The sequence below is a fragment of the Lissotriton helveticus genome, chromosome 1_1, assembly GCF_964261635.1.
Source record: "Lissotriton helveticus chromosome 1_1, aLisHel1.1, whole genome shotgun sequence".
Lineage (NCBI taxonomy): Eukaryota > Metazoa > Chordata > Amphibia > Caudata > Salamandridae > Lissotriton > Lissotriton helveticus.
Window position 1 is genome coordinate 236,539,486 of NC_136057.1, and position 14,333 is coordinate 236,553,818.

The 14,333-nt window shown below is 41.8% G+C and overlaps 1 protein-coding gene across 1 annotated transcript; it reads right to left on the bottom strand.

The window, feature by feature from the left end:
- Nucleotides 1–6,236: 6,236 nt before the first annotated feature.
- Nucleotides 6,237–7,205, bottom strand: LOC144761251 (olfactory receptor 5F1-like). Its single transcript, XM_078646709.1, has one exon. It carries the CDS (start codon nucleotides 7,203–7,205, stop codon nucleotides 6,237–6,239), a length of 969 nt encoding a protein of 322 aa, XP_078502835.1.
- Nucleotides 7,206–14,333: the final 7,128 nt, after the last annotated feature.

Sequence of the window (14,333 nt, forward strand, 5' to 3'; positions counted from 1 at the left end):
GTATTAGATTGTGTATGCCATTTAAAGAGGCCACCGCAAGGCAGAGTTTGTTGTCCTCTGAATAGCTGAGTAGGGTGATATCCAATCAGGAAACATCCCTGTGGCCTTTATGTAAAGGCTGACTATAACCGAAGTATGATGATACCTGAGGAGCACGTATTTTGACTGGTATGGAAGTACTTTTTTGAGGATTCCAACATGTTTGTAAAAAAAAGAAGAACCATGTGAGGTCAGTCTGAGAGATTCTTATGTGGTTAGATGGGGCTTTAAGTAATATGTGGTGGTTTTGGTGGTTGTAAAGATGTGGATAAGGTTCAGGAGGAAGGATTCACATTTGACTCTGTTTCTCATGAACTCATCAATTTCTTCTAAGGTCAAAATCTCCATATTGCATCAAAGTTGAAACCCATCTTGGTAGGCATGCAGTGAACGTGAACGTATTTTTGAAGGTGTCCTATTTTTCCCTTCTGAAGGACGTTGCTCAGAGGGAGGTAAATCATTGGGATCCAAATGAGCCTTTTTCATTAGGGAGTCTATTTGTCAAGAATATGGTGCTGGTTGGAATGCTTTGGCCTAGAGGGCTGTTTTTACAGGTTCTGTTTCAAGGGACTGCAGACCTGCAAACCGCAACCGCGGCTTCTCCTTATAAACTCTCCCCAGCCTTATCCTCTCTACCGAACGGGCCCTGGCCACCATTTCACAGATCTACAAGACCAAGGCTAGAGGAAGATACTTCTCCTACCTCACTGCGAAGACCTGGAACTCACTACCTCTTCACCTTAGGCAATCACCATGGCCTTTGAGTGCTCAGAATTTTACGTTTACTTTAAATAGCTATGTTGTTATGATTTCATTTAAATGGATGTATGGCACTACAACGCATGCTTTTACATCGCATGCCTTTACAACGTAAGTATTACAACGCAGTCCATTACAACGCATAGTGCTTTGGGGTGCTGGATAGTGAATAGTTTAATTTACTATTCCAACTCCAGTCCCCGTGGACACTAGGGAAGGTTATTGGATAGTAAATTAACCTATTCCCTATCCTAGAGCACCCCCCAGAGCAATGCGTTGTAATAGTTTGCATTGTAATGGTTGCGTTGTAAAGGCTCTACGATGTAAAAGTTACGTTGTAAAGGTTGTTTACCAATTTAAATTTGTAGAAAACAGGCAAAATAATAAGGCAGTACACAATGTCAGCAAGTAGAACTACTGTATTGGGAAAGAGTTATTGGATTTCCATCAATTGTTTACTTTCACTGTCATCATATATAATGCATACATGTCAGTGAAATTATCCTTTGTGGATCTTCATTTTAAAAATAAATCAAACATTGGTTGGCTTTTCCTCACTCTTTGTTATTGTCCTGTTCTTGGAATGAAATCTTTACTATCAACGAGCAGCTTTAGCTCGGCCATAATAAAAAAAATGTCAAAGGAGAATGTTAAGGTAATGTTAAAACAAGTCTACAACAAGCAAATCACAGAGGGAACATTTGAATTGTTATTTGTTCTTTTTCCATATATCATCAATGGGATGTCAATGTAAGTATTTGGGTGAACCATTGCTCTTTATTCAGCATAGCTGAAATGATGAAGTTGGTGGGTGAAATTACAATGTTTCCATGTTCTTATTATCAGCCACCTGCCACCAGATTGTGTTGAATAGCAAGCCCTGCTCTATTGACTGTTTTATTTTGCTGGATGTGGTACACAAATGTAAGCTTTTTCCTTTAAAGTTGACGATCTTCTAATAGTCAATGTCTCTATTTAGAAATGCAGGGACTCCAACATATTTTCTAGACAATACATGTTGCATATCCTGATAGGTCAGCAAACACTGCTAATATATTTCATTGGGCATTTTGGAATGGTTTTTTTATTGAGTCTAGATCCCAGATATTTTTGTTGTCATGATAGACTATCAATTGAAGTTGCCTGAGTTTGTATTTGTGAATCATACCAATACTAAAGGAGGTTTTGAATTTTTAAAACAGTTCTTGCTTCATTATAGGTACATGTTAGAGCTTTCAACAGGCAACTTTGTAATTCATACAGGTATAGAAAGAAGGAATACATGGTTAATCATAGTTTGGGTACCATCTCATCACACATATTTTCTCAGTTGCAGTAATACATTAATGGAAGATATCCAACTGACTCTTCAAGTAGGAGACTGTTAGACCTAGAAGCCTTACGGAAGTCTTAACCACACATATTTTGCATTCACCCTCCTACTTTTTCTGAAAACATTTTTGGTGGCCTTGGGAGTTTGTGAACTTTACAACTGCTGACCACTGCTAAAGTGATTGTGCTCACTCCCTTAAACCAGATACAATTGGTTCACAAGTGCAATATTTAATGTACTTATATGTCCCAAATAAAGGGGTATACCATATACCCAAGCCATGTAAATTGTATGTTACTAGTGGACCTGCAGCACTTATTATGCCATCTACTTAAGCGCACCTCAAAACATGTCCCAGGTTTGCCATTGTAGCCTTTATGTGTACTGCCAATTCAACTTGGCAAACTTAAGGCTTAAACTCTCCTTCTATTGCATCTAATGCACCGCTAAGGTAGGCCCTAGACAGCGCATAGTGCAGATAAATTGTAATCAAAATGTTGGACATGCACTTTTAATATCCTGGTATTGAAAATTAGTTTTTCAGTTCTGTGAGGCCTACCTCTCCCATAGGAGAACACTGTGCTACCTTATTACATTTAATAAGTGATTGGGAGCAAGTAGGAAAGTCATGGTTAATGTCTGAGTAACTGTAATTTTTTAAATCCTCTTTAATGGTAAAGTCAGATTTTAAACCCAATTCTGAAAATGCTACTTTCAGAAAGTTGGCCTTTTCTTGTCCTAACTATTTGGTGCCTACAGCCTGGATCGCAAGACTGGGTGCAGTTGCCACCCTGCCTTTGTGTATTCCTCCCAGACAGCCACATAATAGAGGTACTAGGTGTGTCTGTATGGGCCATATCAGGCAGGGTAGAGGGCAGTGCTGGGCACAATGCCACTTGTACTTCAAAAGACCGTGAACTGCTTACACACAAAGAACTTCACACTAGCATATAGAGCCTACAGACAGATAGGAACCAGGGCAAAGAATGTATGAAATTCCAGACACTTATACGGGAAGTAGCCTCCAAAATGTTCTCCCACTTCAAATTAGGCACCCCTTATAAAAATGGGACCCTCAGACCCAATCTTCAGTTCACTTTCTGGACCGGTGGAAGGTTTCTCAAAGGACTGCTTCCTGCTGTGGGTTGCTATATACTTCAGAAGACTGATTAGCTGCACCAAGAAATGTTGTGCTACTGCCTGAAGCTTAATCTAAGACCCCAGATGCCAACCCTGCTCTTCTACTTGAACCCAGGGCATCTAAAGTGCCTCAATGGACTTGTTGTCTGGCTTCCTGATTAGACCTTCAGGGACAGAAAAGGTTGAATTTCACACCTGAACCTAGCCTGAGTGAGGCCTGGCTCTCCAATCCTGGACTCTTGGAAGTGGTGCAAAGTTGGGACTTAAAATATTATTTGCTTGAAGGTGCTCCGAGAACCAAAAGGGTAATAGAAACTACCAGCTCATTGATCCGCCAAAGGGGCATTGCCAGTCGACCTGAATTCACAGCAGCTTCCACTATGTTCTTCTCAGCAGCAGCATATACTGCTCAGCGGTCCTTAGCATAAGTGCTATCTGGCCTCATGGGGCCTTTGTTGGCTAAAGCTTGCAGCTTCATCCTGCAAGAGATTTTCAACTTCCAAGAAGAAGACTAAGGTCATCAATACAATGCCAGTCACTGACTGGATGACCGCCAACTGTCTCCAACTTAATGCTAACAAGTCGGAGGTGTTGTTGGTGGGAAAGAACCAAGGTCTATGGAATGAGCTATGGTGGACCTAGAGCCTGGGTGTTGCCACCCCCAAGAACACAGTGAAGATGGATGGATGCATCCCTCAACTTCCAGACTCAAACTAAAAAGGTGGCGGGAACCTGCTTTGGGCTGTTGCAAGGCGTCAATCCCATCCTGGGCTTCTTTGATGTCCCTACCAGGCAGAATATCATTCAGGCCTTCATTATGTCTAGACTTGATTATGCCAGCTCACTGTATCTGGGAGCGAACTACACACAAATACATAAGCTACAGAGAGTTCAGAATGCGGCTGCAAGATCTCTTCTCGGTCTGCGCAGAGCCTGCTCAGTGATAAACGCTATTCGCGTCTCCACTGGCTGCCTGTGGCTAGACGGATAGAGTTCAAGGCTCCCTGTATAGCCTTTAAAGTTATTAAATTTGCCTTTCCTAATATTCTGACCGACCTGCTTCTACCCTATGTTCCCTCCCACCAGCTCTGTTCCATGGGACAACACATTGTGGTGGTTCCCCTGGTTAGGAGGGTTCGCGCCAGAGGTTGTTCTTTTCAGAACAGAGCTGCCATCCTTTGGAACATGCTGTCTGCCCACGTTTTTGAGCTTAATAATTACCTAGAATTCAGAAAAGCCATAAAAACCTAAAAACCTTTCTCTTTCCCACTCCGTAGGCCTCCCTGGGCCCTCCCTGATCTTATTCACCTCATTGCTGTCAGCTCCGGGACACCTCTTTGCTGGGGCAGCTGTTGCACTTTATAAAATCCACTAACATAACATAACTCTGCCAACTGACAACGTAGCAGAAGTAGGACTGCCCAACTAGCAGTCGGCGGTCCTGCTGCCCTGATTATATTGCGAACACCTTCACAGGGTTTGGAATGTGTCTATTTTCTGTTGCGTCATGTGCGGCAGCCCACAGCACATGACCCGATGGAAAGTAGAAACTTACAAAATGTCCCTGAACCGTGTGACAGGCACCATGCCATGCCTGAAACATGGTGCAGGTATGGTTAGCGGGGCACTAGAGGAGCCCCACAGGCTCTATAGCGGAGTGCCAGGAGAGAAGGGGGTCATGCTAGCCCCCAAAGTCACTCTTCCCCTATGAAGGACAGTGCTCTCTAGGGCCACACAGGTTGTCTAAAACCACCTGCTATGCCTTCCCAAGAATGAAGAGTCGGTCAGACAGTAGAGAATACAAACTTACTTTATTAGATATATACTCTGCAGAGGAGCCCAGTCAGGCCTTCACCATAAAATGTCTGCTATGGGGACTGACACCCCAGGGCACGCTGATACATAACAAACCCTTCTCAAGACTATGGCAATGCCTTTAATAGAAAGTTACCAGCTTGAACTGGGAATGAACAAAGGAGGTATAGAGAAATGAGCTACCACCTGCAAGATGGGCGCACTATCAGTACTCCAAGGTACTGTGCCGAGTCTAAGTGTCTCCTAACATGGGAGCAGAGCTACACATCGAGATTGGAATGCAGAGAAAGAATATCAGTTCATTAGGAAGTAAGTCAGGATACAGCCTTGAACAGGAGAGAAAATAATAACGAAGTAAAGTTTGATAAGTCAAGCGTAAACAGAAATAAGGCCTAGTATGAGCACGGCCCAAGCAGACTTCTAGTGGTTACAAAATACAAAATGGAGTCACACAAGCTAACTAAACGTACATGCCGCGAGGATGACTCAGTGGGTTACATAATGCAAATACCCAGTGTGAATACAAATATCTTCTATTTAGCAACATAATGCTAACCTAACGTAGCATGTATAAATGCACAAAGGGAAGGGGAGTTTCAAAACTAACACCTGTCTTTTCATGGCGAGTGAACCACTATGAAAGGGCAGGTGGAAACAGACATTGTAATCCCTACGCCGGTGCCTGAGCAGGCACCGTCCTTATTGTAGGGATTATTGACCCTTCGACGCAGCCCGTCTGTAGTGCTATCACCAGTGATCATCGTTTAATTGACAATTGATACACACAAGTGTGATTCTAGGACAGTCACCAAATCTCCTTGTTCCTAAAGATGTAAATAAGTGAAATACAAATGTAAACGTGAAATATGAGACAATTGTGTAATTGTAAGGATGTGAGTTTCCAATGGCTCCTCTAAACATAGTTATAGCCAGAGGATGTATCTGGAGCACAGCTAAATAGGCTACATGCATATTTGAGACAAATAAAGGAAGGAAAATGAAAACTAACTGAACAATAATAAAACAATAAGAAATACAATGCAGGAACATATGTACATACTAATGGTGCTCTATTTTGAAATTATGTTCAGTGACGGAGCAATGAGACATAGCTTATATCAAAATAATAGAGCCCATTTTAATAAGTCAACTAGATTTGTTGTCGGTTTCCACGGAACTTTTTAATCATACAACCGAGCCTATCTGCTGCTTTTCCCAGGGCTCCCTTTACTTCCTTATTTCTTAAGGCATAGATCAAGGGATTTAACATAGGAATTACCACTGTATAGAATACTGTGGCTACTCTTCCCTGATCAAGGGATGCATTGGAATTTGGCTTGAGATACATAAAGAATACAGTTCCATAAAATAACGTTACACAGGTGAAGTGGGAGACACATGTAGAGAAGGTACGTTGTCGTCCCGTTGCAGACTTTGTTCTCAAGACAGCAGAGATGATGTAAACATATGACAACACAATAATCACAAACGATCCAACTGATGTGAGGCCACCAAACAGGATAACAACTATCTCATTCAAGATGGTGTTGGAGCAAGAAAGTTTTTGCAGAGCCACAATGTCACACACAAAGTGATTGATCTTATTAGAGCTACAGAAGGACAATCGAAAGATGCAGCCTGTCTGAATCATGGATTGTACAGCACCCCCAGTAAATGCAGAGACAACCAATTGACAGCACAGTCGTCTACTCATTATCACCTGGTACAGCAATGGATGGCATATCGCAACATAACGGTCATAGGCCATGACCGCCAGCAGGAGGGAGTCAGTTGTTGCCAGGCTCACAAAAAAATATACCTGGGCAATGCATCCATTGAAGGAAATTGCTTTCTTCCCATCTAGAAAGTTTTGCAACATTTTTGGGGTAATGGTGGAGGAATAGGAAAGATCAACAAATGACAGGTTACTGAGCAGGAAGTACATCGGTGTGTGGAGGCGGGGAGCAATTATGATCAATGCCATCATGCTGATGTTACCTAGCACAGTAACAATGAATATCAGGAGGAAGAGCACAAAAAAGACAATCTGCAGGTTTGGATCTTGAGTCAGTCCTAGAAGGATGAACTCATCTTGTGAAGTGTGGTTTCTACTTTCCATGTTATTTTAACCTGGCAAGTGAAAGAATTAAAACATCAACATGTAGCAGAATTATGTTGAGTAGAAAAGCTCTTGTGACATGTGAAACAATCATAATACAGAACACACTTACAATGCATGGTTCTCACTCATGATTATTTGGTTATTCATTGCCATGATGAAGTAAAGTTGTTACCTGGTGTTAAGCTAGAAAGAAATTCCAGTCTGCTATGACAGAGTTCTCCGTTTGCCTGTCTGGCAGCCCTGGCTCTGATTGAAGTTGATGACAACGTTTTGTGAGGAAAGGTGTTGAAATAAAACCGATGGTGGTGGGTTGGGTGGCTGGGGGCCAGCTACATATTTTTTGTTTTACATTTGGGACAGAGAGGAGAAGTTATGTTATGTATGGCTACCCTTTACTCCTCCGCCCCAGCGTGGCAGTAAAATGCAGCAGCAGATCATTTTGGGGGTCATTCATAAAATAAAAATATACATCTAATTAGCTGCAAAGACAGGTTTAGTTAGGATTGATGTAGTGTTGATGTTATCTGATGTCTACCTATATCAATGCTCATCAGTAAAGGTCTTAACGGCAAATATTACTTGATGAAGACATGTGAACCTGCTAAATCGAAAATGTGAGAAGGCATGCTGCATCATAAAAGCATGCAGTGTGTTAAAAAATGATGAAAAATAAAATGTAAACAAAGAGAGGAGCAATGACAACTACTCATATACATATATGAGAAAATACAATATATAGTTCAGATTGAGAAGTTTGTGACAATATACACCTAAATGTACATCGAACATAAAATTATATATAGCTAATGAAGTTCTTGAAATTCAAAATTGCTTGATTTAGGAGAAAATGTACATAGTGCAAACCTGAAGTTCTCTAACTTAATACAATAACACATGTATTTGTGAGGGAACCGTTAATAAATATGCTTGGCACTGATAATGTACAAATAATGCCTGTAGAAATAGTTTTTAGTAGTACCAAATATTAATGTGTAGTTCTTGAAGAAAAAGTACTATAATTGAAAGAATGAAGAAAGTCGAACTATGGGGCCTATTAGGATGGCGGACGGACCTGCGTCCGTCCGCCACCCCCGAGGTGGAGGGACCGTCCGCAGGGGCAGCGGATGTCCCTCCGGTGCAATTAGGATGTGACGGTCACATCCCGTATCTTTAATCTTGCAGCGGGTGCTGCTTGAAGCAGCACCCGCCGCAAGGTTAAAAATGCATGTTTTACATTTACATGCACACAGCGGCAGGCACCGCGCGGTGCCTGCCGCTTTGTGCATGTAAAGGCTGGGGGGTACCATAGGTACCCCCCATGTGAACCCGCCACCCCCGACACCCTGGGGGCCCACAACCGGCCCCCAAACACCAAAGACCACATGCTTTTCCATGGCGGAAAAGCCGCCGTGGAAAAGCATGTTTCAATGCACATTGTAATTTGGCTGACGGTGTCTTGCAGACACCGCCACCAAATAGCCCTCCACACCCCGCAGATCAGCGGCGGACGGACCTGGTCCCACCGCCATCCTAATCTGGCGGTGGGTGTTTTCTGTGGCCGCGCCGGTGAATCCGCATCCCTCAGGCCAGCGGTGGCTTCCGCCGGCCCGGAGGATGCAGATTCACCGCCATCCTAATCAGCCCCTATTTGTAAATGTGTGATTAGTGGTAATATTGTATGGTAGTGATACAGCAAATTTTTCATGTAGGCCTCAAATACTTTTCATTTCCCTCCATTAATGTAAAATCATGTGAAACAGTCACTGAAAACCCTATGAAAACTTTATGGTATGTTTCTTTTCTTTATGGATTAACAATTGACTCATTTCTCGCAAATAAGCATATTTCATAGAAATGCATCAATATTGTTGCAAACCCAGGGAAAAGAGCCTGGGAACTGATGGACTGTAAGCAAGTAAAGTAGCACACATTTCGGTAAAAGTGACCAAATGGTAATACAATTGAACTTAACGGAATATGCAAAAAGGAATACTTAATTCTTCGTGATTTGTGTGACTCATTGATCACACCACAACATCCCATTTGTGTGACCAATGAGAACCCCATGGACTGATGAAATTGAAATGTTTAGGGGTGTACACCAGGAACATTTTGAGGTATAATTGCCTCATCTGAGTAGGAGTAAGGCGCTGCTGTAATTTTTCTTTTTCCTCCTTGGCACGGTGTTGATCTCTATTGACCTTTTCTGTGCTTCATATTCACATACTGTGTGTGATATAGACTTTAATGAACTGAACTCTAACTAACTGCAACCTCGAATTCTGCACTTTGCTCACCGGTACAGTTGTGCAAGAAAACATCTTTCCGCTGGGAGGTTATCTGACTTCTACTGTGACACGCTGTGTTACTGCCGAGACTTGACCAGATCTAATTGGGACGAACTTGAAACGATCAGCTCTGCTTTGGTTTGTATGATTAATGAATGAACTTCTAGACTTATCCTGTTTCTCTCTACAGAATATTTTTCAGCTGTCGAATAATAATCGGTATTGTGTTTTGTATGGCTATTTGTAATAGAAGTATTGTCTTTAAATAAAATTTGAAATGCATTCTCTTGAGCTGTTTATGAAATACTAGGCATTAGATAAACGTTTTCCTTCAATTATCTCGATTCTGTCTCATTCGTTTAGTAATATTTTTTTTATTTCAAGGCATTTATACAAGTTGCTGAGAAAGGTTTAAACTAGATCTGAGGTAACAATTATTTTACTCCAGGTCTACATAAAATATTTTTTCACATCTTCCAAGCATTCTAGTCACTGGCAGCTCAGCAAAAATATCCATTGGAGGAACATGGGGGCAGATTTATGATGACTGGCGCATCCCCAGGGATGCGCCAGTTATCATGCGCCACTGCTCCGCCACCCATGGTGCGCCGCATTTACAATGCGGCGCACTATGGGGCAAAAACGGCACAGATGCGTCACGCATCTGTGCCGTAAAGGTGGCGCATTGCTGGAGTTGCGTCGCAAGCGCGACGCAGCTCCAGCAAGGCTCGGGGGTGCCCCATCTGACCGATGCTGCGTCAAGACCTACGCCTGCTTCAAGCAGGCGCAGGCTTTTGACGCAGCATTGGCCTGAAAGTGACTGAGTGAAATCTTATAGATTTCACTCAGCCACTTTTGCGAGGCGCACCTGCCCCGGAACGCCCACCCTGCGCCGGAACGCCCACAAGCGGCGCAGGGCTTTACAACGTGACGCATCTGCCTAGATGCGTCACGTTGTAAATCGTTCGTAGGGATGCACCACGTTTACGCCGCCTTGCGTGACGCAACAGCGGCGTAAACGTGGCGCAAGGGCCTCATAAATCTGCCCCATGGTTTATAGTGAATTGGTTGTTGCTCTAGTCTTTGGGGCATGAGGATAATGTGATGAAATGTGCCTTGTTGTGAGGGTAAAGTAAAATTAGGTAAGCCTAGTGCTGCATCACGATCGTGTTTCCTAAAGAAAATAATTTTTTGGTTTGCTTATAACTTAGGTGCATGACAAATCTTCAAAAACTTTCCAAAAAAAGGCTCAACTCTCTCAGCTCAATGGAAGAACACCAAATTTGGCAGAAAGCTAGGTCATGGTACAGAAAGCCTGATTTGTCCTTTGGTGTGTATCCATTCTGGTCCGTAGTGTCTTAGGAATTACGGCTCCAAAACTTTGGGGCATATTACCAACAACTAGCGATAATTTTTTGTCTCTAACTTGTTTAGAGACAAAAATTATCGCCGCACATCGGCGATTTTTATCGCAGATAAACCTTGCTATTAGCAAGGTTTATCGCAAATGCGATAAAAAACGGCCGCAATGCATGAATATCGCTGAAAAGTCAGCGATATTCATGCATTATCGAGCAAATGCTCTTAGCCATGTTATCCACCTCCCATTGGATAACATGGTGAAGAACTGCTCAGGGCAGGTGTTAGCTTTTGGAGATATTCGCGCTTAGCGCGAATATCTCCAAAAGTTGGTAATAGGAGATAGCGATGTTAGCGACTGTTTCCAGTCGCTAACATCTTGGCACGCCCACTTTGCATGTCATTAGTGATAAATATCACTGACATGCAAAGCGGGGCCCAAGATGGTCGCTATCTCCTATTAGCTGTCACTAACTGGTGTTAGCGACAGCTTGGTAATAGGGAGATAATTTTATCTCCGCTTTCTTGGCGGAGATAAACCCCCTTGATAATATGCCCCAGAGTTTTTCCAGTGTTTATGGAACATTTTGCTTTTATTATAGCTTGCTTCCTGCACTGATGTGCATGGTATATAGACAGTGTACATACTGGGTATGTGAGTTTCAAATACATTTTTACAATTCATACTTTTTATACTATACCATACAATACCTCTTCAGTGAGACTTTGGTCACGCACAATCTCTCTTTCCTTTTGATGTAAATTTTCATCCGTGAAAAGGCACTCTCAAGATTGGCACTTGAGATGGGCAACGCCAACACAGCTAGTACACAATTCGCTAGCTCCGACCACCTACATAGGATCCCATGCCAATACTGGGACACCTTAAGATTGTGATTCTCTGCAACATATGCATTGGACTGGGTGCATATGCCTTCAGAAGTATTGAAAAGGTCAAAACTGAGGCAGTACTTTTCAAAGCCCATTGAAAGTTTCCTTGTAAGGAAGGGATCTAGAACTTGTGCAGAATACCACAGTGATGCTTCATTGACTTCAAATGCCATGGTTGGTGAAGAGACATTTCTATGCTTCAGTACAAGCCATTTTCCATGCATTTTAAAATATAACTTCCTGAATTGCCCCTCAACATTTCTTTGCTTAACAAGTGGCAAGCTTTCTAACATGGAACATGCAGCATTGCCAAAGTCATTAAAATTATCACCCAGCCTACTCTCAATGAGATGTTTCACATCTACACCAATTATGCCAAACACTTAGTAGACAAGGGTGTTTTCAGACACTAATATGCAATCAAATATCCTCACATTTCTTGCCTTTGGCATCATTAATAAGCAAAAATGCTGTAAGGGGTCCCCATATGGATAAAATATCGTTCACAGCGTCTATGACTGAAACTCACTGGCTAAATGACTCAGTTGGGATGAATCTTTCTTTGATGCCACACAAAGCTCAACATGAGAAATATTTGTCTTTAAGTTCCAGAGCATAATAAAACAGTGCACCAGGATGTACTACAAAGTCCAAGCATTCTTCATCAATTCTGAAGATGGTAAATATGCTTTCAGCATACCATATAGCAAGTGACATGGACCTCTTATAGGGAAGTACTTCAGTAGTTATCCATGTTGACAGGTCATTGCACAATGCTTTCATATACATAGCTGAATCACTGAAAATACAAACACTATCACTCCAATCTTTGTTGAATTTGCTAAGAACGTTTTGCAGCAGCATTCCAGGTGACACTGTGTTCCATATTTTCCAAATACCACTATCACCACTGTACCAGGTGCTTGGTGGCAGCACTCTTTTCACATAAACCTGTCACTGCACTTTGTATTGAATGTTAAAACCTGAGGGGTTTGGCAAATCACCTACTATCAATACCGACTCACTTGGAAAGGGGAGTGATGTATCAAAGTGTTTCACCCATTCTCTGTCTGTGGGTAAATGTGATGGTGCATATTGGGAATATTCTAATGAAACCAGCCATTTTACCTATCAGTGAAAGAATTAAATGTAGACAAATATCAAATATTTTTTTTTATTCCATGATTCTCTACAGTTTATACAATAATCAAATATGACTTAAACATGCTTCTAAACCCTGCAACTTTAGCCCAAAGACCACAAAACTGAAAAAACCGAAATGTGACCTCCCTAAAAATCAAAACTCAACCAGAATAATGTTAGCCCATTTCTTGCTGCAACAAAGTTACATTCTATTGGCCCTTTCAGGAATAAATAATAATGACTCTTTCACTCTCCTTTTCCTTTCTTTGAATGCGATTTACTTTGTGGCTCTGTGGGTGTTTTTTCAGTGCTTATATGTTTACACTGGTGAGGGCTAATTCCCTTTTGGTGGGGTTATATCAGTTATTTTTGGTTTAAACCTAAAACAGGATAGCCTATTATAACCTTTTGTATTACATCACTTATACCATGTGAAATCATAACATTCAGAACAATACTTGACACATCTTAATTATATAATTTGTGAGAACACTGTGCATAGGCAAGTGCTGAGTTTATGTTAATGTACTGTGGCTAGAGAGCTGACAACACTGTGTACAAAGGTGTACAAGTTACAGCAATTGTAAGGTGTTAGCAAATTATGAATGTTAATCAGAAATATAGCGGGTGATCACAAAAATTCAGACTCTCCAGGTAGAAGGATTGAGAAGGTTTATTAAGTAAATAAGATAGAAGAATGAACACGGACACCTCTGCCTGCCTGAATGAGTAGCAAGCTAACAACTGACTCTCACCCTAGCATTGTACAAGACATGAAATGACCACATCATAGTAGTCCCATGGTATGAAGTGGTCAAAGAAACCATACCAGAACCTTTCTCATGAAAGAAGAAATATTAAAACAGTGGAAGAAATATAAAATAGTAAACACTTCCAGCCCACTTCAAATGATTAATCTTTGTGTACTTTAAGTTGGTTTTGTATACAAAAGAATCTATAAAGATTTACTGAGTAAATCTTAGACTTAACCTTAGTTTTTTCATAAAATAAATAGAAAATTGGTTTCAAATGGTAGAGTGGAGTGTTGTTGAGGGGAATGTCACTGAGTGGGGTATCGTTGGCTTGAGTGTCTTAGAGTAGAGTGGTTTAGAGGGGCATAGAGTATAGTATAGTGGTTTAGCGTGGAGTGGAAAAGAGTGTTGTGCAGTGGAGTGCCGTAGATTGGTGTATCGTACAGGGGAGTGTTGGAAAGTGTCATAGAGTGGAGTACCTTGGTGTAGAATTGTGTAGAGAGGCGGGCATACAGTGGCGTGTACTAAAGTGGCCAGTCATAGTGTAAGTGGAGTGGCATAGTGTAGAGTGATATTGTAGAGTGGAGTGTTGTACAGTGAAGTGTTATCAGCTGGCTTGGGGTGGAATGTTGTGTAGTGGAGTATTGTGGAGTGGAGCGGCATTAGTAGAGCACTGTAGAGAGGCATAGAGT